The 23,955-nt window shown below is 48.9% G+C and overlaps 1 protein-coding gene across 4 annotated transcripts; it reads right to left on the reverse strand.

The window, feature by feature from the left end:
- Positions 1-1,261: 1,261 nt before the first annotated feature.
- Positions 1,262-22,054, reverse strand: LOC137306735 (tudor domain-containing protein 10-like). Of its 4 annotated transcripts, none has more exons than XM_067976101.1 (16): positions 21,999-22,054; positions 20,546-20,576; positions 19,175-19,269; positions 17,795-17,847; positions 16,722-16,792; positions 16,212-16,359; positions 14,640-14,685; positions 13,274-13,343; positions 11,763-11,910; positions 10,147-10,198; positions 8,126-8,195; positions 6,679-6,826; positions 5,632-5,771; positions 3,555-3,709; positions 2,087-2,157; positions 1,262-1,370 (listed from the first exon to the last, which is right to left on the reverse strand). In XM_067976101.1, the coding sequence occupies exons 1-16, from the start codon at positions 22,018-22,020 to the stop codon at positions 1,332-1,334; spliced, it is 1,359 nt and encodes a 452-aa protein (XP_067832202.1). In that variant the 5' UTR covers positions 22,021-22,054; the 3' UTR covers positions 1,262-1,331. The 4 variants fall into 4 exon arrangements, with proteins under 4 accessions (XP_067832202.1, XP_067832203.1, XP_067832201.1 ...); XM_067976102.1 differs by having other exon boundaries at positions 10,153-10,198; positions 14,634-14,685; XM_067976100.1 differs by having other exon boundaries at positions 14,634-14,685.
- Positions 22,055-23,955: the final 1,901 nt, after the last annotated feature.

The raw sequence follows: 23,955 nt of genomic DNA on the forward strand, positions 1-23,955 counted from the left end.
GATGTGGAAAAATGCAGTCAGGAGCACTCTTCTGAAATTAAGGCTGAGGCATAGTGGTGTTGTACCTGCCCTGAGCGTGGTTGATGGGGCAGTGTAGAGGGCACTTTCCCCTGTACCTAGCGCGTGCTGTACTATTCCAGGAGTGTTTGATGGGACAGTGTAGAGGGAGCTTTACTCTGTACCTACCCTGGGAGTGTTTGATGGGACAGTGTAGAGGGAGCTTTACTCCGTATCTAACCCATGCTGTACCTGTCTTGGGAGTGTTTGATGGGACAGTGTAGAGGGAGCTGTATCTAATCTGTGCACATACATATATACAGTACAGAAGGAAGCTATTCAGCTCATCCTGCCTGTGCCGGCTCTCTGAAGGAGCAATCCAATTATTCCCACTCCCCTGCTCTTTCCCCATTGCCCTCCAAATTTTTCCCCTTCAAAGTTACTATTGAATCTGCTTCCACCGCCCTTTCAGGCAGCGCGTTCCCGATCATCATAACTCGCTGTGTAAAAAAATTCTGCTACTCTCCCCTCTGGTTCTTTTACCAATTATCTTAAATCTGTGGCCTCTGGTTGCCGACCTTGCTGCCACCGGAAACCGTTTCTCCCTATCTACTCTCTCAAGACCCTTCATAATTTTGAACTCCCCTTTTAAATGTCTCTTAACCTCTCTGCTCCAACGGAGAATAATCCCAGTCTCTCCATAATCATTTCAGCATCGTGTTTAAAAGGCAGTGAAAGAGTGAGGGGGGAGGTGCGAGAGGTGCACTGAATCCTGGGGTTCCTTCAGGTCTGGGGTTCAGCTTCCCTCCGCCATCAACATTTTTTCATCCTCCCTCCCTCCCCCCCCCAAAAAAAAAACACTCTTTTAGAGCGGTTTCAACAGGTCATGACATTTAAATTGTTCCTCTTGAGTTTGGATGAAGTGGTGGGAATTAACTCCCCCAATCTGTGGGGCAGGGGTTACATTTGCCCCTGTAGTCAGCCCAGAAATTTAAATTCTACTCTCGCCAGACAGAGATCTCCATCCACTGCCAGCACTCCCCCCACCCGACACAATTAAAACCTTGTTTCTTGTACAGAAAAGGCTGGCCGGAGAAAGTTGAAGAGACAGAAGTAAACAGGATTGTGGGGTGGGAAGCCCTTAAAACACAAATTAATTTGACTTGAATCGTCCTGGTGGAAAATCATTTGGATTAATTGCTGTGGCCCTTCCCTTTACTGCTTAAAGCTCGGTTATATGAAAGGTGATTAGCACACACTCTGGTTTACAATTTCATAACATACTTTATTTCATTTTCTCAGTGTTTGGGTTTGCTTCCTTGTCAGCGCCGCCTTCAGTCCTCATGTGTGATGCAAAATTTCAGGATGTGGGGCTTTTAAAAAAAAAGATAGTTTCATTCCAGAGAAGGAGAAAGGTGGGGGGGGGGGGGCAGACACTCAGCTAATCAGACACTTGTTTTCCCCCACCACCCCGGCCTCGGCCCCCTCTCCCTCCAGACCTTCCCCCTCCCTCGGACTCCCCCCTCCCCACACACCCTTGGCCGGTGACTCGGGCGGCAGCTCCTCCCTCACCGACTTGCAAGCCATTAATAGCAGTCGTACACCCAACAGAGGGAAGGCTTTAGCGAGACTGACTGCATCTCGGTGAGGTCCCGTTCGCTTTCCTCTCCCCTTAACCATCGTTCCCAACTTACCTTCTGGTAACTCATCTCCTCTACACTGGGACTGGTCTTTTCTGGCCCCCTCCAATTCATTCATGATGAGGTGTGGCTTTGTCTTACCAAAAGTTCTGATGGATAAAGGGGTCTGGCTAATGGGGATTCCCATTTCACAACGGCTCACCCCGTCGGGCGTTAAAAGTGACCACTCAGAGGCCCTTTCGGGGACAGGGCTCCCTCTGCGGTCTGATCGCCTGCCGACGCTCCCTGCTCAGGTGCACGCAATGGAGAACAAGCACTCGGGTGAGGTATCAGAGGCAGGTAACCATGCCACTACCCCAGCGGGAGTCAGTGTGTCCGGGGTTGGGGGGGGGGGGGGGGAAATTTCCCCAACGTATTTCAGTTACTTAATTCCCGTTGTGTATTCTTACCTCTGCCTCGTGGAATCCGACAACTCTCCCCTTCAGAATGGTCCCATCCATCTTGCGATTGCCCATGACGCCTGTTTTAAAAACACATTGTGAATAGGTTTTTAATGCCGACATTCGCCTTGGGCCATATTTTCTGCCACCTTAAAACAAAGGGTCCTCGTAGTTTCCTCTGCGCCCCCTGAACGTGCCGACCGTCACGCACCCCTGTGCCTTACCCAAGCGACCGTTCTCCACGAGTGAGCCCGAGCTGCGAGTGTACGCAGGTTATTAGACCACGAGCCTGATGCAGCTGCAACACCAGGAGTAAGCTTCCCATTCCTTCAGCCCAGGAGCACAGATACCGCCCTAGGCTGTTACCCCGGCAGGGACTGTCTCACTCGGTGCAGACTGAGGGGGGAGTGTGAACCAAATGTGGGTCCTGCCCGCCTTTATGGTTCAGCTGCTCAAAACTCAGCCATTGGGGTGAGCAGTTACATTCTTACTATCGGATCCTCTGCCATGTTGCACAAGGCCAGTCTCACATTTTATGGGATGATAAGACTTTTCCTACCAGGCATAAGGGCACTTGCAGAAATGTGTGTTGATAAGGACAGGCCTGGTTTAAACCCTTAAGAATATAGTCACTGAAGGAGAGCAGAAATCTGACTTAGTACCTGCTGCACAACACTTCCCTGTGGGGTAAGTGCTCTAAATAAGCAGATTGTGAGGTTAGTTGAGAGGCTAATTGCTGTTGCTCCGGGTTGGCAGATGCTTGTAAATCTGGCCTCTGCCCTTGGGGAGACATCAGGTTAGTGAGGTCAGGACAACTAGCAGGAAATGTTTTGATTGTTCACAAAATAGCAACAAAATCATAAAAAGACAGACAGGCTTGCATTTATATAGTGCCTTTAACGACCTCAGGATGTCCCAAAGCGCTTTACAGCCAGTTAAGTACTTATGAAGTGTAGTCGCTGTTGTAATGTAGGAAAGGCAGCAGCCAATCTGCGCACAGCAAGATCCCACAAACAGCAATGTGATAATGACCAGATCATCGTTTTTTAGGTGTTGGTTGAGGGATAAATATCGTCCCAGGACACCCTGCTCTTCTTTGAAATAGTGGCTGTGGGATCTTTTACATCCACCTGAGAGGGGCAGACGGGGCCTCGGTTTAACGTCTCATCCTAAAGACGGCACCTCCGACAGTGCAGCACTGCCCTCAGTACTGGGACCGGGAGTGTGGGCCTGGATTATGTGCTCGAGTCTCTGGAGTGGGGCTCGAACCCACAACCTGGTAGCTCAGAGGCGAGAGAGCTGCCCACTGAGCCACCTGACCAATCGCGACAGTATGCATGAACAATGGATGGAAGATTCAGTCCAGATGGGTAACTGCATGTCCAGGCATAGTCTAGCCATAGGCATGGTCCAGCAACAAGAGGAGGGGAGGTTCCACAGGGTCTGCCACAGAAAGCAAAAGGATGCAGAGACTTACCTTGCTGCAGGACGAAGGGCTGGACCAGAGGCGGGACCGTCCAGAACTCATCATTGTCCAGAGATTTCACCGACGTTGTGGGGACACAGGCCGTGCTCCCAGAATCCACGTAGAACAGGATGACCCGGCTCTCCACCACATCGACTATCCAGCACCTTCAATACAAAAACGGACAAGGTAGATTTTACCATTTAATCCTCAAAGGGGTCAGCATAACGACCGATTAGTTGTGGCGATAATGCTCAAAGATTTTGGGGGGGGGGGGGGGGGAAGAAAGAGAGGGGGTGTCAGTTGTGCAGCATCTCAAACCCCCACCCCCCCACCCCGAACTTTGCTCGGGACTTTCCTTGTTCTTGCTGGGTCCACCACCTCAACCCTCCCTCAAAGCTGCACAAAATCTAAATTAGTGATTCCTGGAGTCTCTTTACAACACCCTGCATTTATATAGCTCCTCTAACGTAGTAAAACGTCCCAAGGCGTTTCACAGGTGCGTAAATCGGGCAAAATTTGACACTGAACCACACAAGGAGATATTAGGACAGGTGACCACAAGCTTGGTCAAAGAGGTCGGTTTTAAGGGCGTGTCTTAAAGGAGGAGAGAGAGGCGGAAGGGTTTAGGGAGGGAGTTCCAGAGCTCAGGGCCTAGGCAGCTGAAGGCACGGACACCAATGGTGCAGTGATGAAAATCAGCAAACCAGCAGGGGTCAGTAGATAGTGATTAATATTTTTAGTCCCCGCACTAGCCCTCGGACGATGAGACCAGTTGTTTATAGTCCACCACCCAGCTGAGATCAGCGTGCTCAGCACAGACCGGGGGAACCCACCCAGGACCTTCCTGGTCTGGATTTCGGCAAAGAAATGTTTCTGCACAGAAAGGGCCTGGTTGTAATACTCATTCCAGGCAGCTGGTGGCACTGCACATCAACACTGACTGCACAACACAGTGACTGGAAGCAAATATATAAACACTGCTGCTGGGAGTGAGCAACAAGGCTGGAAATCACACCAGGAGTTCAGGTGGACTCAACATCTGCACACGTAGGGTCACTGCAGTCGGGAGCAGAAGCCTCATTTCTCCCCCACAGCCCGTCTAGCCCTGGGGCACAGCCCAATTGTAACCCCCCCCGGGCTGAGATGAGCCAACTCACCACACATCTGGAATGCGCTGTCTGAGAGGGCGGTGGAAGCAGATTCAATAGTAACGTTCAAAAAAAAAAGGAACTGGATAAATACTTTTTTTTGTTTATTCGTTCATGGGATGTGGGCGTCGCTGGCCAGGCCAGCATTTATTGCCCACTAATTGCCCCTGGAGAAAGTGGTGGTGAGCCGCCTTCTTGAACCGCTGCAGTCTGTGTGGTGACGGTTCTCCCACAGTGCTGTTAGGAAGGGAGTTCCAGGATTTTGACCCAGCGACGATGAAGGAACGGCGATATATTTCCAAGTCAGGATGGTGTGTGACTTGGAGGGGAACGTGCAGGTGGTGGTGTTCCCATGTGCCTGCTGCCCTTGTCCTTCTAGGTGGTAGAGGTCGCGGGTTTGGGAGGTGCTGTCGAAGAAGCCTTGGCGAGTTGCTGCACTGCATCCTGTGGATGGTACACACTGCAGCCACTGTGCGCCAGTGGTGAAGGGAGTGAATGTTTAGGGTGGTGGATGGGGTGCCAATCAAGCAGGCTGCTTTATCTTGGATGGTGTCGAGCTTCTTGAGTGTTGTCGGAGCTGCACTCATCCAGGCAAGTGGAGAGTATTCCATCACACTCCTGACTTGTGCTTTGTAGGGGAAAAATTTGCAGGGCGATGGGGAACGAGCAGGGGAGAGTGGGACTAATTGGATTGCTCTTTCAAAGAGCCAGCACGGGCACGATGGCCCGAATGGCCTCTTTCTATGCTGTATGATGCTATGATCAGAGGCTGAACCTGCTAGGCTCCTATCTGTGAGGCTCCAGCACTAACCAGGCAGTGTGTAATCCCACTGGAGCCATTGGGACGAGCGTGCGTGCAAATTTATTGCTTGGATCATCCCTCCCCCACCCCGAGCACAATGTCCCCCCCCCTCAACCGCACAAGGAAGCTCACCGACCTGTTCCATTCTCCGCCCTCTCCCGGGAATTCAGCCATGCAACGCTGGCCCCTCTGGACGTTGCTTTTCTTGAGGAACGGTTGCTCCTGGGTAACGACGGAGAGTGCGTTGAACAGCTGGCACATCTTCACGTACGTCTCCTACCAGAAAGGAAATCATTTTTAAATCTCAAACCCAACGAGCTTGGGATTTTCCTCTCCCTCCCCCCAAACTATGCCGGCGTTTATGCTCCACACGAGCCTCCTCCCACCCTATCAACATATCCTTCTATTCCTTTCTCCCCCATGTGTTTATCCAGCTTCCCCTTAAATGCATCTTCGCTGTTCGCCTCAACCACCCTTACGAGTTCCACATTCTCACCCCTCTCTGGGTAAAGAAGTTTCTCCTGAATTCCCTATTGGATTTATTAGTGACTATCTTATATTTATGGCCCCTAGTTTTGGTCTCCCCAACAAGTAGAAACATCTTCTCCATGTTTATGCTGTCGAACCCCTTCATAATTTTAAAGACCTCTATTAGGTCACCCCTCAGTCTTTTTTCTAGAGAAAAGAGCCCCAGCCTGTTCAGTCTTTTATAATAGTTATAACCTCTCAGTTTTGGTATTTATATTGCGCCTTTCACAATCTCAGGACGTCCCAAAGTGTTTTACAGCTAATTAAGTACTTTTTAAGTATAGTTACTGTTGTAAAGTAGGAAACTCAGCAGTCAATTTGCGCACAGCAAGATCCCACAAACAGCAGTGTGACAATGACCGGATCATCTGCTTTCTTTAGTGATGTTGGTTGAGGGATTAAATATTGGCCCCAGGACAACGGGGGAGAACTCCTCTGCTTCGAAACAGTGTCGTGGGATCTTTTGCAGCCACCCGAGAAGGCAGACGTGGCCTTAACGGCACATCCGAAAGACGGCACCTCTGACAGTGCAGCACTCCCCCAGTACTGCACTGGGAGTGTCAGTTTTGAGCATTCTTCAAATGGTTTTACAAGATAAAACTAGTCATTGAAACACCCAAACGCTCATTTTCGTCGTAGCCGGTCGACCCCTTACCGGAGTTAAGTTTATGGCCCAGAAGTATGGCACACGAGGGAATGTGTCCATGACCATCAGTCCGACCTCCCCGTGTACCTTTGTACTCTCAGCGAGCCACCCGATATCCTTGAAACAGCTGGTCAGCATCTGCACCAACGTCAAACTCCTGGAAAGAAATAACACAGAATTTACAGCACAGAAACAGGCCATTCGGCCCAACTGGTCTATGCTGGTGTTTAAGCTCCACACAAGCCCCCTCTCACCTTACTTCATCTCACCCTATCAGCATATCCTTCTATTCCTTTCTCCCGCATCTGTTTATTTAGCTTCCCCTTAAATGCATCTACGTTATTCGCCTCAACCACTCCATGTGGTAGTGAGTTCCACATTCTCACCACTCTCTGGGTAAAGAAGTTTCTCCTGAATTCCCTATTGGATTTATTAGTGACTCTCTTATATTTATGACCCCCTAGTTCTGGTCTCCCCCACAAGTGGAAACATCTTCTCTACGTCTACCCTATCAAACCTCTTCATAATTTTGAAGACCTTTATCAGGTCACCCCTCAGCCTTCTCTTTTCATTTATACAACACTTTTCACGAGGCCCAGGATGTCCCATAGCGCTTTGCGGCCAACGGGTTACTATTAAAGTGTCGTCACTCTTTTGTGGGTAAACTCAGCAGCCAACTGCGCACAGCAAGATCCCACTAAAAAATTGGGCGGTGTAGGTTGAGGAATCAATGTTGGCCAGGAACCCGGAATAACTCCCCTGCTCTTCTTCCAACAGAGGCTTGGGATCATTTTACAATTGACTGGAACGGGCAGACGGGGCCTCGGTTTAAATCTCACCTCTCGGGAGTGCAGCAGCCCCTCATTCACAGCCTAGATTGTGTGCTTGAACCCTGGAGCGGGCCTTAAACCCACAACCTTCCGACTCAGACAAGGGTGCTACCCACTGAGCCAGTCCGATAGGTTAAAAACGTTATCTTAAATTTAATATGAACCCAAAAACTGAGTGTACCTACCTCTGCACCAGCTGAGATCAGGAGGATCGGTAACCAGAGACCACAGATTTAAGCTAATTGACAAAAGAACCAGAGGGGAGATGGAGAATTTTTTTTTTAACGCAGCGAGTTGTTATGATCTGGAATGCGCTGCCTGAAAGGGCGGTGGAATCAGATTCAATAATAACTTGGATAAATACTTGAAAATGAGAAATTTTCAGGGCTATGGGGAAAGAGCAGGGGGGAGTGGGACTAATTGGATAGCTCTTTCAAAGAGCCAGCACAGGCATGGTGGGCCGAATGGCCTCATTCTGTACTGTATGATTCTATGAACTCAGCACGAACCAGAAATCAAACCCAGGACCTTCTGCTGTGGCTCAGTAAGACAACTGTTGCTTGGAGCCATTGTGCGTAGCTGCCTTTGACTGGTATTTATAAACACCCTGCAATGGTGGCCCATACCTCATCTCCAAAGGGACTGCGTAGCTGGTCTGGCTTCCATCTTTAATTGGCCGAGAGACAAACTGAAATTCTGAGGGAAGAGAAAAAAAATGGGGGGAAATTAACTCCACAAAGAGATATGGAAGAAACCCACCGTAAAAATCTGCCCCATTCTCTTCTCCATCTCCCCCCAACTCCATGCAGAGTTTGCGAGAGAGAAGTGAGCCTGTTTTTTGTCCAGTGTTGTTGTGCCCAATATTATAACGGTTGTACCATGCAGTGACTGCCGCCATACTGTGTGTGTGTGATTGTTGGGCTCAGTGATGCCCTCAATGGTTGAATAGCTGACAGATACCGCCTCGATTTTAAAATTCTCATCCTATTGTTTAAATCCCACCACGGCCTCGCCCCTCCCTATCTCTATAACCTCCTCCAGGCCCACAATCCTCCGAGAGCTCAGCGCTCCTCCAACTCTGTCCATCCTACTTTGGCGGCCGGGCCTTCTGCCATCTAAGCCCCAAGCTCTGAAATTCCCTTCCTCAAACCTCTCTACCTCTCCTTTAAGACCCTCCTTAAATTCTACCTCTTTGACCTTGCTTTTGGTCACCTGTCCCAATATCTCCTTCCTTGGCTCAGTGTCAATTTTTGTCTGATAATCGCTGCTTGGGGCCTTTTGCTAAGTTAAAGGCGCTGTTTAAATGCAAGTTGTTTATCTAGGATCTTGGGTGGAGTAGGAGACTGACTGGCACCCGCCAAGAGTCAGTCCCTTCAGGAGGGGAGGATGGCAGATAGATAACCCAGAGGGCTGTGGATGCCCAGTCATTGAGCATATTCAAGGCTGAGATCGATAGATTTTTGGACTCTAGGGGAATCAAGGGATATGGGGATCCAGGAGTGGGGGGAGGGAAAGAGGGGGAGTGGAGTTGAGGTCGAAGATCATCCATGATCTGAATGAATGGCGGAGCAGAGTCGAGGGGCCGTATGCTTTATAAGAAATAGGAGCCATTCACTGGGCACCGAGCCTCAGGAAGGACACATTGGCCTTGGAAGGGGTGTGCCGCAGATTTACCGGGGCTTAGAAGGTTAAATTATGAGGACAGGTTGCATAAACTGGGCTTGTATGCCCTTGAATATAAAAGATTGAGGGGTTTAAAACATTAAAAGGATTCGATAGAGTAGATACAGAGAAACTATTTCCTCTGGTTGGGGAAATCGAAAATGAGGGGACATGATAAAATTAGAGCTAGGCCATTTATGATGGAAATCAGAAGGTTCTTTTTCACACAGGGTAGTGGAAATCTGGAACCCTCTCCCCCAAAAGTCTGTGGATGCTGGGGGTTAACTGGATAGGTTTTTTGTTCGGTAAGGGAATCAACAGATATGGAGCTAAGGCGGGTAAACGGAAATCAGCCAACTGAAAGGCAGGGCAGGCTCGAGGGGCTGAATGGCCTACTCCTGTTCCTAATGTTCCTTCCTGTGAATGGGGCCTGCCATTAGATTGTGTCACAAGGGCATCTTCATGACCATCCCCCCGTTCCCCCCAATCACAGCTCCAACAACACTCAAGAAGCTCGACACCATCCAGGACAAAGCAGCCCGCTTGATTGGCACTCCATCCACCACCCTAAACATTCACTCCCTTCACCACCGGCGCACAGTGGCTGCAGTGTGTACCATCCACAGGATGCACTGCAGCAACTCGCCAAGGCTTCTTCGACAGCACCTCCCAAACCCGCAACCTCTACCACCTAGAAGGACAAGGGCAGCGGGCACATGGGAACAACACCACCTGCACGTTCCCCTCCAAGTCACACACCATCCCGACTTGGAAATATATCGGCCGTTCCTTCATCGTCGCTGGGTCAAAATCCCGGAACTCCCTTCCTAACAGCACTGTGGGAGAACCTTCACCACACGGACTGCAGCGGTTCAAGAAGGCGGCTCACCACCACCTTCTCAAGGGCAATTAGGGATGGGCAATAAATGCCAGCCTTGCCAGCGACGCCCACATCCCATGAACGAATAAAAAAAAATGTACTTACCCGTACCTTCGCTGGACTGTGAGTTGGAGTCCTTGTCAATCTTCTCTAGAGCCTGGAAAACAGGAGAGGGGTACAGTTTTAGGGCCTTCCATAAGAGCACTCTGCCGATGCAAGCACAGAACGGCTCAGATCAAAAGAACCTTTTCCCTCCCAATGCGGTTCCACAGGTGCCGGTCAGCCACATTCCTATTACTTCAGCAGGCCGTTTGACCACAGGCTCATCGCTGTTGTTAGCCTGTCCTTATCTGAGGCACTTTCCTAGTAGGAGTCGATCAGGAACATGGACCTTGGCTGATTTAATCCCCCTTCCCCATCCCACCACATACGAATTAAGAGCAGGAGTAGGCCATTCGGCCCCTCGAGGCTGCTCTGCCATTTGATAAGATCATGGCTGATCTGATTGCGACCTCAACCCTGCTTTCCCGTCTACCTACTATAACCTTGTTAATCAGGAATCTATCTAACTCAGCCTTAAAAATATTCAATGACCCTGCCTCCACCTGGGGAATGGACTGCCACAGACTCACGACCCTCTGAGAGAAAAAATTTCTCCTCATCTCCGTCTTAAATGGGAGACCCCTTATTTTTAAACTGTGGCCCCTAGTTCTAGTCTCTCCCACAAGGAGAAACCTCCTCTCAGCATCTACCCCTTCTAGTGCCCTCAGGATCTTATATGTTTCAGTAAGATCATCTCTCATTCGTCTACTCCATGTTTAAGCCAACAGTTAAATGAAACCTGGGACCTTTCTGATCTCTGTAGTTCAGTACCACAGTGGACACTGACAGCAGATCCACATCAGCAGCCCATTCTCTTCCTTTGGCTCACCTCCTTCCAAAGCTCCTCTTCAATCTTCGACAGCACCTCCTAAACCCATGACCTCCGCCACCTAGAAGGACAAAGGGCAGCAGGTGCACGGGAACACCATCACCTCCAAGTCCACACACACCATCCCGACTTGGACATATATCGCTGTTCCTTCATCATCGCTGGGTCAAAATCCTGGAACTTCCGACCTAACAGCACTGTGGGAGAACCTTCACCACACGGACTGCAGCGGTTCAAGAAGGAGGCTAACCACCAACTTCTCAAGGGGCAACTAGGGACGGGCAATAAATGACGGCCTTGCCAGTGACGCCCACATCCCATGAATAAATAATATATTTTTTTTAAAAAGCCCTGCCATTAGATTGTGTCACGAGAGCATCTTCATGATCATTCCCTCCCCCCAATCACAGCTTGGATTCTACCTGTTACTGGGGTGGACGTATTCCTGGAGATTTCATCACATGATCTCCAGCCTCTTAACGGCCCTGAGGAGTCAAACAGCCTTTTATCCCCGTTTCTACAACCATTTAAAAAAAGGTGTTAAATGGATATGAAAAAAAACATTGATTTTAATGCCCCCATGATTTTAGTCCCGGGATTTGCTCGCAGCAGTTGTCCCGGAAATTAATCTTCAATTCCTGGAGACTCCGGGGCAATCCTGGAGGGTTGGCGACCCTACCCGTTACCGATGGCAGATCCGTGATTGGGAATTGTGCGGTGATCCTGCCGCCGAGGTGCAAAGAGCCCTGCCGCCACCCAGCCCCCTCCTCCCGCGCTACCCAACACTCACCGGTAACTCCATTTCCGTTGGCCTTTCGCTGCTCCTGGACTCGGCCAGGTCTCTCACAACCAGGCGCCGCCCGCTGTAGAAGGTGTTGTTCAAGTGACTGACTGCGAGCGCCACATTTTCAGCATCCCCCACGTCGACAAAAGCGTAGCTGCCAAGGGGAGGAAGGGACATCGATGGGCACGTAGCACAGTGGAACCCGCCCTCCCCTCCCCCCTGCCCACAGGACATCCCCTCCGCCCGTTGACTGACCACAATCCATGCAGGCCGTGCCATGTTGGCTCAAGTAACGTACTTTTGTGATACTGAAACACACAGACCAGGAAATGCCCCCAGTTCTGTGCAGAGATTGTCAAGGATTTTTCTTTTTTTTTAAATCTAAATGTTCTCAGAAGTCAAGTCCGCATTTATTGCCCATCCCTAGTTGCCCTGAGCAGGTGGTAATGGCCAGTACATGAGTAGCTTGATAGTCAACCATACTGGGCAGGGGTTTGTTTAGTGAACCCATTCGTGTTTTTCGGCAGATTTCATTGTTATTTTTGTTCTGGTACAAGCCCGCAAAGATCACTAGATTTTGTTGAATTCGATTCCACATCTTGCCCTGGTGGGGTTTGAACTCATGACCTCTGGGTGGCTAAACCAGGCTCATAACCATTACACTACTGTTTCACCATTTCGGCTGAGGCAGAAGTGATAGGATTGGCCTCGGTAGCCATGGGCTTGCGGGAATTCAGTCAGTATTCTTGTGCTCTCCAGTGACTCCTGCTGGAAATTGCATGCGTGAATGTTGGACTCCACTGTCAGTACGATCCCACTATTTTTACCCTCCCTCCCCAATAGTCAAATACCCTGCCAAGACTCACTATCTTGCCTCACGTAGAGAATACTGGAGGAGGCTGCTATCCATCCAGCAGTTCCCCAGTAAGAACCACAGAGGATGAGGAAGGCATTTGTTTTCAAATCCCTCCGTGGCCTCGCTCCTCGTTATCTCTGCAACCCTCCGAGATCTCTGCACTCCTCCAATTCTGGCCACTTGCGCGTCCCTGATTTTCATCGCTCCACCACTGGCGACCATACCTTCAGCTGCCTAGGCCCTAAGCTCTGGAATTCCCTCCCTAAACCTCTCCGCACCTCTCTCTCTCCTTAAAACCTACCTCTTTGACCAAGCTTTTGGTTGCCTGTCCTGATATGTCCTTATGTGGCTCAGTGTCAAATTTTGTTTGATAATCGCTCCTGTGAAGCGTCTTGGGGCATTTTATGACGTTAAAAGGCGCTATATAAATGCAAGTAGTTGTTGTTGTCTAGGTTCAAGCATGAAGATTGAACACATGGGTGAGGCAGGAGATTGACTGGTACCCAACTGTGCAATGTGACTCATTGAACTCAGTACGAGCCAGGAATCAAACCCAGGACCTTCTGGTCTGTGTGGCTCAGTAGGACAATTGTTACTTGAGCCATTGCGAGTAGTTGCCTTTGATTGCTATTTATAAACACCCTGTAATGGCGGCCCATACCTCATCTCCAAAGGGACTGCGTTGCTAGACTGACTTCCATCTTTAATTGGCCGAGAGACAAACTGAGATTCTGAGGGAGAAAAAAAAATGGGGAGAAATTAACTCCACAAAGAGATATGGAAGAATCCCACTGTAAAAATCTGCCCCGTTCCATTCTCCATCTCCCCCCCCCCCATGCAGAGTTTGAGATGTGAGCCTGTTCTTTACCCAGTGTTGTTGTGCCCAATAGTATAACGGTTGTACTATGCACTGATGGAACCTGGGGCCATATTGTGTGTATGTTGATTGTTGGGCTCAGTGATGCCCTCAATGGTTGAATAGCTCACTGATACTCGGTTTTAAAATTCTCATCTTAGTATTTAAATCCCTCCATGGCCTCGCCCCTCCAAGAACTCAGCGCTCCTCCAACTCCAAGCATCCAACTTTACTCCACCATTGGCGGCTGTGCCTTCAGCTGCCTAGGCCCTAAGCTCTGAAATTCCCTTCCCAAACCCCTCTCTCTCTCCCCCTCTCCTCAAAACCTACCTCTTGGACCAAGCTTTTGGTCACCTGTTCCAATATCTCCTTCTTTAGGTCGGTGTCAATTTTTGTCTGATAATCGCTCCTGTGAAGCCCCTTGGGGCGTTTTACGAAGTTAAAGGCGCTATCTAAATGCAAGTTTTTGTTGTCTAGGTTCAAACATGAAGAATGAGCACTTTGGTGGAGTAGGAGTCTGACTGGAAGCTAACAAGAGTCAGTCCCTTCATGGGAGGATGGTAGGTAGATAAACTGTTCATTGGGCACCGAGCCTCAGGAAGGATATACTGGCCATGGAGTGGATGCAGTGCAGATTCACCAGAATGATACCGGGCTTAGAGGGTTAAATTATGAGGACAGAATGCATAAACTTGGCTTGTATTCCCTCGAGTATAGAATATTGAGGTGTTTAAAATGTTAAAAGGATAGGGTAGCTACAGAGAAACTATTTCCTCTGGTTGGGGAACTGAAAACGAGGGGACATAATCTTAAAATTAGAGCTAAGACATTCAGGAGGGAAATGAAGAAGCAATTTTTCACACAAAGGGTAGTGGAAATCTGGAACGCTCTTCCCCCAAAAGGCTGTGGATGCTGGGGGTCAACTGAAGCTTTCAGGACTGAGAGCGACAGATTTTTGTAAGGTAAGGGCATCGAGGGATCTGGAGCAAAGACGGGTAAACGGAGTTGAGATAAGTGGAGGTTTGCCACGATCTAATTGAAAGGCGGTGCAGGCTTGAGGGACTGAATGGCCTCCTCCTGTTCCTATGTTCCTTCCTAGGAACGTGGCCAGTAAAGGAGGGTCGGCGGTCGTGTGTGGAGGGAACAAGACACAAAATGTACTCACTGCTACCTTCGCTGGACTGTGAGCTGGAGTCCTTGTCAACCTTCTCCAGAGCCTGGAAAACAGGAGAGGGGTACAGTATTAGGACCTTCCATAAGGGCACTCTGCCGATGAAAGCACAGAACGGCTCAGATCAAAAGAACCTTTTCCCTCCCAATGCGGTTCCACAGGTGCCGGTCAGCCACACTCTCATTACTTCAGCCACTCCACATGGGTCAGTAGGCCGTTTGACCACGGGGCTCATCACCGCTGAGTCCGAACCTGTCCTTATCTGAGGCAATTTCCTAATAGGAGTCATGATGTGGAGATGCCGGTGATGGACTGGGGTTGACAATTGTAAACAATTTTACAACACCAAGTTATAGTCCAGCAATTTTATTTTAAATTCACAAGCTTTCGGAGGCTTCCTCCTTCCTCAGGTGAACGAAATGAAATCCTCGAAATGAAATTTCATTATAAATGCGATTTCATTTCGAGGATTTCATTTCGTTCACCTGAGGAAGGAGGAAGCCTCCGAAAGCTTGTGAATTTAAAATAAAATTGCTGGACTAATAGGAGTCGATCAGGGCATGGACCCTGGCTGATTTAATTCCCCCTCCTCCCCAATTGTTTAAGCCAACAGTTAAATGAAACCTGGGTCCGCCACCTAGAAGGACAAGGGCAGCAGGTGCATGGGAACACCATCACCTCCAAGTTCCCCGCTAAGTCACACGCCATCCTGACTTGGACACACATCGGCCGTTCCTTCATCGTCGCTGGGTCAAAATCCTGGAACTCCCAACCTAACTGCAAAATGCCGTGGGAGAACCTTCTCCACATGGACTGCAGCGGTTCAAGAAGGCGGCTCACCACCACCTTCTCAAGGGGCAACTAGGAGATGGGCAATAAATCCCAGCCTTGCCAACGACACCAACATCCCAAGAATGACTAACAATTTTTTTTTTAAAAGCCTGCCATTAGATGGTGCTGCAAGGGCATCTTCATGACCATTCCACCCCCAAAATCACAGTTTGGATTCTACTCATCCAAAACTCTGCTGCCCCGTATCCTAACTCGCACCAAGTCCCGTTCACCCATCGCCCCCTGTGCTCGCTGACCTACGTTGGCTCCCGGTCCGGCAACGCCTCAAATTTAAAATTCTCATCCTTGTTTTCAAATCCCTCCATGGTCCTCGTCCCCTCCCTATCTCTGTAACCTCCTCCAGCCCTACAACCCTCCGAGATCTCTGCATTCCTCCAATTCTGGCCTCGTGCGTGTCCCCGATTTTCATCGCTCCACCACTGGCGGCCGTGCCTTCAGCTGCCTGGGCCCCAACCTCTCTTTAAAACCTACCTTTTTGAGCAAGCTGTCGGTCACCTGTCCTAATATCTCCTTATGTGGCTCGGTGTCAAATTTTGTTTGATAATCGCTCCTGTGAAGTGCACTGGGATGTTTTACTAAGTTAAAGGAGCTGTATAAATGCAGGTGGTTGTTGTTACCGACGGCAGATCCGTGATTGGGAATTGTGCGGTGATCCTATCGCTGAGGTGCAAAGAGTCCTGCCGCCACCCAGCCCCCTCCTCCCGCGCTACCAACGCTTACCGGTAACTCCATTTCCGTTGGCCTTTCACTGCTCCTGGACTCGGCCAGGTCTCTCACAACCAGGCGCCGCCCGCTGTAGAAGGTGTTGTTCAAGTGACTGACTGCGAGCGCCACATTTTCAGCATCCCCCACGTCGACAAAAGCGTAGCTGCCAAGGGGAGGAGGGGACATCGATGGGAATGTAGCACAGTAGAACCCGCCCTCCCCTTCCCCCTTCACCAGTTAACTGATCACAATCCATACAGGACGGCTCAGCTGCCTAGACCCTAAGCTCTGGAATTCCCTCCCTAAACCTCTCCACCTCTCTCTCCTCCTTTAAGACGCTCCTTAAAACCTCCCTCTTTGACCAAGCTTTTGGTCACCTGTCCTAATATCTCCTTACATGGCTCAGTGTCAAATTTTGTTTGATAATCGCTCCTGTGAAGCGCCTTGGGACGTTTTACTACGTTAAAAGGTGCTATATAAATGCAAGTTGGCGTGACTAAATCGAACAGCAAATCTGTAGCTTACCACTTTAGCCCCGACACAACTTTGCGAACCTTCACGGGCTCATAGGCAGCAAACAGCTGCATGATCTGATCCTGAGAACAAATGGAAATGTAACCGTGAGGAGCCAGCTCTCAGGAATTCTTTCTAAGTTGTACTAAAGATCCAAAGAGGGCAGAAGAGGCCAGTCCAACTCCGGCCCACCCCATCATTGGGGTCTGTTCCTGCTGCTTTCCTCCACTCCCAGGAACTGTTCACAAGACAGATCCAGATCCAGCCTGTCTTAGTTCATCCAGAAAAGACCCTGCTATACGATCCAACTTTTTAAAACTGATACCAGAGGATTTTGCCTCCGCTCCCCTACCCAAAGTCCATTTCATGTCTCTGTACAAACGCCTTCACGAGAGAAGTCCTAACATCACCTTTCCCCAATTATCGTCCGGTCAGAATTTACCCCATCCATGCCATTTACTATCTTATATTCCTTCAATGGGGATTCCCTGCACAATCATTTAATTTCAAAGCTATACAAAAAGGCCCAACTTTCTCTAGTCTTTCCTCAGTTTCTCAGGGCTCCTGTCCCTCTCTGCACCATTTCCAGGGCTCGAATCTCTCCCTCGTGACTCTGCCCGGTCACCTGGTCAAGGCATCACCCGAGTCAGCATTCACCGTGGCTGGGTGCCAGCGTATTGTGGAATTTGTATGGCGAGGCACAGGGCAATGAATCCCAATGCACGATGGTAACAGTAAAATCCAACTATCTCTCCCTGCTACAACCAGCACTGTGGGCAGGCCCAGGGTAGAGATTTACCCCACACACACAGATTAGGGAGCAAGAGAGTCAATCGCAGGACACGGCTGGTACATTTCGAGATGGCTAGTTCTGCAGGAGCCTTGACCGAGTCTCACCATGTTATGCGAGGGCAGTATACGACAGGGAGACCAAGCTGAGACACAAACTCTCTCTCATAATCGTGAATCACATACATTGAAACAGTGCAAGGTCAATATCTATTAAATGCTAGGCACAGTGCAAAACTGATGGCTCGCGAAACTGCAGGTGTTGATAACAATGACTCAAAAGTGTCCCGATTTACCTCTATCATCTCGGATGGAAGGTTTCCGATATAAACCTCATTCTTGATCAGCCCTGAGAGATGGGAGAAACCAGAATTAAAAGGGTTTGTTTGTTCTGCATCCTGTTACAGGGTTAATTATGGACACGTTAAAAAGGTGGGGCGAATGATGAAAATTTCCCCTTCTCCAAAGTCGCTGACTCCTGCTAGGATATGGTTCCATGGGGACCAGTGGCCCACCAGCATCTCACCCAAGTAGAGGCAATTCGTTCAAGGGAGGCATCATAGCCAAGCCCATTACTCTCCTCTCTACACACACGCATGCACAAGTGGATGGAGTGGGAACCCAGGCTGTATTCTCCCTTCCCTTCTTAACAAAATGACACCGAGGCTAAATCGTACCACCTCAAGTGCTTCCCCAGCTCCAATCTGCGACCTCGGCATAGACCAGGGATGAAGCTTATAAAGAACATAAGAAATAGGAGCAGGAGTAGGCCACATGGCCCCTCGAGCCTGCTCCGCCATTCAGTCAGATCATGGCTGATCATCGACCTCAACTCCACTTTCCCGCCCAATCCCCATAACCCTTGATTTCCTTAAAAGAGTCCCAAAATCTATCGATCTCAGCCTTGAATATACTCAACGACTGAGCATCCACAGCCCGCTGGGGTAGAGAATTCCAAAGATTCACAACCCTCTAAAATGAAGAAATTTCTCCTCATCTCAGTCCTAAATGGCCGACCCCATATCCTGCGACTATGCCCCCTAGTTCTGGACTCTCCAGCCAGGGGAAACAGCCTCTCAGCATCTAACCTGTCAAGCCCCCTTAGAATCTTATATGTTTCAATGAGATCACCTCTCATTCTTCTAAACTCCAGAGAGTATAGGCCCATTCTACTCAACCTCTCCTCATTAGGACAACCCTCTCAGCCCAGGAATCAATCCAGTGAACTTTCGCTGTACGGCCTCCAAGGCAAGTATATCCTTCAACTTGTGGACCTTCCAGTCCGTATGTCTCATTTCTAAACTGGGCAGTGTGTTCATTTCAGAAAAATTGCTAGATGATAAAAGACCAAGGTCCACCTAGTTTGCCTTCTACCATCCTGGTAGTCGCATGATACGATAACGGAGTTATTGACTAATCATAGCAATCAATCTCTTATCAATGATTCTACGACAGACATGAGGTGAGGAAAACCCCCAGTGGTGGAAAGCTTTGGGATCCAGAGGTCCAAAGTCCTCTATTCCTCCCAAGCCTCCTACGCTTACCACACATCATGTCTCAAATTACTCATATACTGTATCCCAAAATGAAAACAAAATTTCTCATTTGTTGAAACAGGGGGAGCTCTGGGAAAATAACATTTAAAAAAAAGACAGATGCAAGTCCTTCCCATTTACCAGTTGTTTTTCTTGATTCTGATCTCTTGTTAGGTGTTCCCTCCAGGCAGAACACCCTCCGAGCCTGCTGCTTGTCACCACTTTCATTCTTCGCCCTGGGCCCAACACAGAAACAGTCCCATTTTATTTTTGTTCCAGAAACAAGGTGATATCCAACTAGTGCCTGATAGGACATAATAACACTTGACCATCAGCATGTCATACTTTTACACAGAAAGAATATCCATTTCTATAGCCTCCTTTCACTACCTCAGGATGTCCCAAAGTGCTTTATAGCTAATTGACAAACTCTTGAAATAGGAAATGCAGCAACCAATTTGCACACTGCAAGGTCCCACAAACAGTAATGAGATAAATGACCAGATCATCTGTTTTTGGTGATGTTGATAGAGGGATAAATGTTGCCCCAGGACACAGAGAGCCCTGCTCTTCCTCGAAATAATGCCGTGGATCTTTTACATCCATCTGATGAGGGCAGACGGGGCCTCGGTTTAACGTCCCATCTGAAAGGCGGCATCTCTGACGGTGCAGCACCCCGTCAGCCTAGTGTATGGGCTCACGTCTCTGGTCTGATTCAAGAGATGAGAATGCTCCACCACTGACAACTTATCAAAGCCATGCCAGATCCTGCCTTCACCCAACATCCACCTCCAACAGAGGTCACTGGAGAGTGATCAGGGGCAGGACCCTGACTGATTTCCCAACCTCCACCCCCCCCCCCCCCCCCACTGCAGGCAATTGCAGTGCTCTATCTCTACCAGACCAGCAACAGAAGTTGGGAACTGCCTGGCTTGCATGGTGCCATGAATAAGTATTTGGTGTCAATGAAGGTTTGGTCTCCTATTCACTGATTAGAGAATAATGGGTACCTGGGTACAAATTACAAGCTAATATAATGAAGATAATTTTCAGATAAGTCACTAAAGCAGTCTGACATCTGAACCTAGAATTGATTCCAAGGATCCAATTTGTTGGATATCGATAGACATCCTTCCCTTCCCCCTAGATCAGTGGATAAATGCTTAACATTGTAAATGAGAAGATCTTGGCTAGGACAGCAGTTGTCCCCAGTCCTCCTGGGTTATTGGGCATTATCCACTAAACCTTGCAAGATAATGCACGTCAGGATCAGCTCAGCTGTAATGCCTCTCGCAGTCAAACAGTCTTATCAACATTCATCGCTTAGGCTCACACATGAAGAATGGGCACTTGGGCAAGTTACCATAGAAACACATGGAGCTCATACCCCAGAGACAGTCAGCACCTCAAAACAGATTCTAACACAGATCTAGAATTTAAGAGATGTTTCCACATCCTTCTTCCAAGATTGTATGTCCATATTTAAGTATAATAATTTTGTACAAGACTCACATTCTCATTTTCTCCAAAGGCTTCCTCAGACCTGCAAGAGTTTGAGCATCCAATCAGTTTCAATTCTGAGCAAATATTATGACAGTTTTCTAACAACTAAATAAATCCTGAATTAGACCATGCAGCTCTGTCCACACTGCTCAATGCTCCAGGTTTACTGCTGCCTTCTGCCAAAAGTACTGATTTCTAGATATAGAATAACAGATAATCGGGAGTGAGTTACAGGCTGAGATCTAATCATGGAGTTTGGGCGGGGGGGGTTATATATAGAAAAACAGAGACCCAAGAGTGAGTTACAGGCTGGAATCTAATCGAGGGGTTCGGGGGGTTATATATAGAAAAACAGATACCCGGGAGTGAGTTACAGGCTGGGATCTAATCGAGGGGTTCGGGGGGTTATATATAGAGTAACAGATACCCGGGAGTGAGTTACAGGCTGGAATCTAATCAAGGGATTCGGGAGGTTTATATATAGAATAACAGATACCTGGGAGTGAGTTACAGACTGGACTCTAATGGAGGGGTTCGGGGGGGGGGGGTTTAATATATAGAATAATAGATACCCGGGAGTGTGTTACAGGCTGGAATCTAATCGAGGGGTTCGGGGGGTTTATATATAGAATAACAGATACCCGGGAGTGAGTTACAGGCTGGAATCTAATCGAGGGGTTCGGGGGGTTTATATATAGAATAACAGATACCCGGGAGTGAGTTACAGACTGGACTCTAATCGAGGGGTTCGGGGGGTTTATATATAGAATAACAGATACCCGGGAGTGAGTTACAGACTGGAATCTAATCGAGGGGTTCGGGGGGTTTATATATAGAATAACAGATACCCGGGAGTGAGTTACAGGCTGGAATCTAATCGAGGGGTTCGGGGGGTTTATATATAGAATAACAGATACCCGGGAGTGAGTTACAGACTGGACTCTAATCGAGGGGTTCGGGGGGTTTATATATAGAATAACAGATACCCGGGAGTGAGTTACAGACTGGACTCTAATCGAGGGGTTCGGGGGGTTTATATATAGAATAACAGATACCCAGGAGTGAGTTACAGGCTGGGATCATACCAAAGTGTTTAATACGTGTTAGTTATTGATAAGAATTCAGTTTTACATTAGGTAGATTAGCAATTAAAACAATGGTGACACTCTCCACACCCTTGACACAAGACAGTGGTAAAACTTTCACCATTAGGGGAGGAAACCTGCCCCCCTTACCCAGTCTGGGCCTGATATGTGACTCCAGTCCCGGCCTATATGTGACTCCAGTCCCCACACCAAAGTGGTTGACTCTTAGCTGCCCCCTCCCCCTCATGAATTGGCCAAGGAAGCCACTCGGTTGGGTATCAAAGACTGGGCAATAAGGGGTGGGCAATAAATACCAGTGACACCCCCCCAATCATCATGTGGGACCCGGGGCCCATAAGGAGCCATCAAGTCCTCACCCTCCATGGCGTCGCGCTCCATCACACCACGTGCTTCTCGTCAGCTGATCGAGCGCCGCCGGAAATACCGCCGGCCGGCTGTCCTCACGTGACTTTGCAAAAGAATCCCAACTGTTTCCCTCTCTCCTACCTTCCCCAGGCTAAAATTTTAAAATAAAACAAGCCAAGGTGCTAGCAAATGATGTGTGTGGTTTTTTTTTTTTGGGGGGGGGGGGAGGCGCGAGTGATGGTGCAGAAGGTGTCGTCGAGTTGCCCCGCAGTGTTGGGCAGTTGATGTCACTTCCGCCCCGCTGGGTGGGCTTTGTGAGGGGGCGGCGGCGGTTACCCGTCAGGCCTCGCGCGGGCGGGAAGGCGGCCGCGTGAGCCGCCGCCATTTTGTGCGGGTGTGGTGGGGACGGTCTTGAAGAGGGGCGTCGAGCTCAGTGAGAAGAAGTAAGAGTCGTTGAGTCAAATGGTTGAGCTATTATAACTCCCCAACTCCCCACAACATATACACACACCACAGCCTCTTCCGTAGATGTGCTTCGTTTTTTGTTCTTTCATTTCAAAATATTTGAAGGGGCTGGGGTACTGTTCCACAGACCGCCCCTAAATAGGCGATTCCCCTCACTCTCCAAGCCCAGGGTGGGGGGTTTTCAGTCGAAGACTGAGCCCCTGAGGCGACGCCTCACCACAGCGATAAAAGAGCAAGGTGTATGGAAATCCGGAACTCTCTTCCCCCGAAAAGCCTGTTAAGGCTGGAGGTCAGTTGAAAATTTCAAAACTGAGATTGATAGATTTTTGTTAGGCAAGGATATTAGGGGTTAGGGAACCAAGGCCGGTGGATGGAGTTAAGATACAGTTCAACCACAATCTAATTGGTGGTGGAACATCAAGAGGCTGAATGGTCTCCTCCTGTTCCTATGTAACAGGCTCGAGGGGCTGAATGGCCTCCTCCTGTTCTCAGGTAACAGGCTCGAGGGGCTGAATGGCCTCCTCCTGTTCCCAGGTAACAGGCTCGAGGGGCTGGATGGCCTCCTCCTGTTCTCAGGTAACAGGCTCGAGGGGCTGAATGGCCTCCTCTTCCTATATAACAGGCTCGAGGGGCTGGATGGCCTTCTCTTGTTCCTATGTAACAGGCTCGAGGGGCTGAATGGTGAGTTCAGGGAGAGTTAATCAGACAGAAAGTTAAATAGAAAAGATGACACAGTACTTTAGGGTGCCAATGGACCTGGCACCCAGCATATTGAATTCATTTGCTTGTAGACCTCATTCATCCTGTTCAGCTGAGGAAACAGTTGAGTGGGTCACAGTGCCACTTCCCACATGGTGCTCTATCCATTACTGAAAGTAAGCAGTGGGTATGTTCTTTAATTCCCCCTCCATCATTTTAAAATTTTAATTTTTTAGTGCTAATTACACACTCCTCCACAGTGAAGAGTGTAGGCTGTCCTCCTCCTACTCCTAGGCCTTTGACACATCACTTTATATATGTGCTATAAGAGATATGTGTGAGAGAGGGAGTGAAGTCTCCTCCATTCCCTGGTTGTTCTACCTGTTTCTCTTTTTCTGTGTGTTAGCTTGACTCAGTTAGTAGCACTCTCACCTCTGAATCAGAAGGTTATTGTCTCAAGCCTTGCTCCAAGACATAAGTCCATAAACAAGCTGACACTGCAGTGCAGTACAGATGGAGTACTGCACTGTTAGAGGTGCTATCCTTCAGGTGAGACATTAAACTGAGGCGCAATCTGTTCCGGTGGAACAGACCTCATCGCACTATTTGAAAAAGAGCAGGGAGTTCTCTAGTGTCCCAGACAACATTCCTCCTTCAACTAACATCAGAAAAACAGATTACCTGGTCATTTATCTTACTGCCTTTTTTGGATCTTGCAGTGCATAAAACAGCTGCCATGTCTGTATACATGACAATAGTCCCTGCAATTCAATTAATTCATTATATGCAAAGCACTTTGGGATG

This window comes from Heptranchias perlo, chromosome 44 (genome assembly GCF_035084215.1).
Source record: "Heptranchias perlo isolate sHepPer1 chromosome 44, sHepPer1.hap1, whole genome shotgun sequence".
In the NCBI taxonomy this organism is placed as follows: domain Eukaryota; kingdom Metazoa; phylum Chordata; class Chondrichthyes; order Hexanchiformes; family Hexanchidae; genus Heptranchias; species Heptranchias perlo.

Bases quoted from the DNA above. Each gene is read 5' to 3' on its own strand.
- LOC137306735 (XM_067976100.1), bottom strand. From the start codon at position 22,020: ATGGAGCGCGACGCCATGGAGG. The intron at 20,577-21,998 runs GTGAGGACTTGA...AAACTCTTGCAG, and splicing joins GGAGCGCGACGCCATGGAGG to GTCTGAGGAAGCCTTTGGAG. The intron at 16,793-17,794 runs GTAAATCGGGAC...ATTTGTTCTCAG, and splicing joins TTCCATCCGAGATGATAGAG to GATCAGATCATGCAGCTGTT.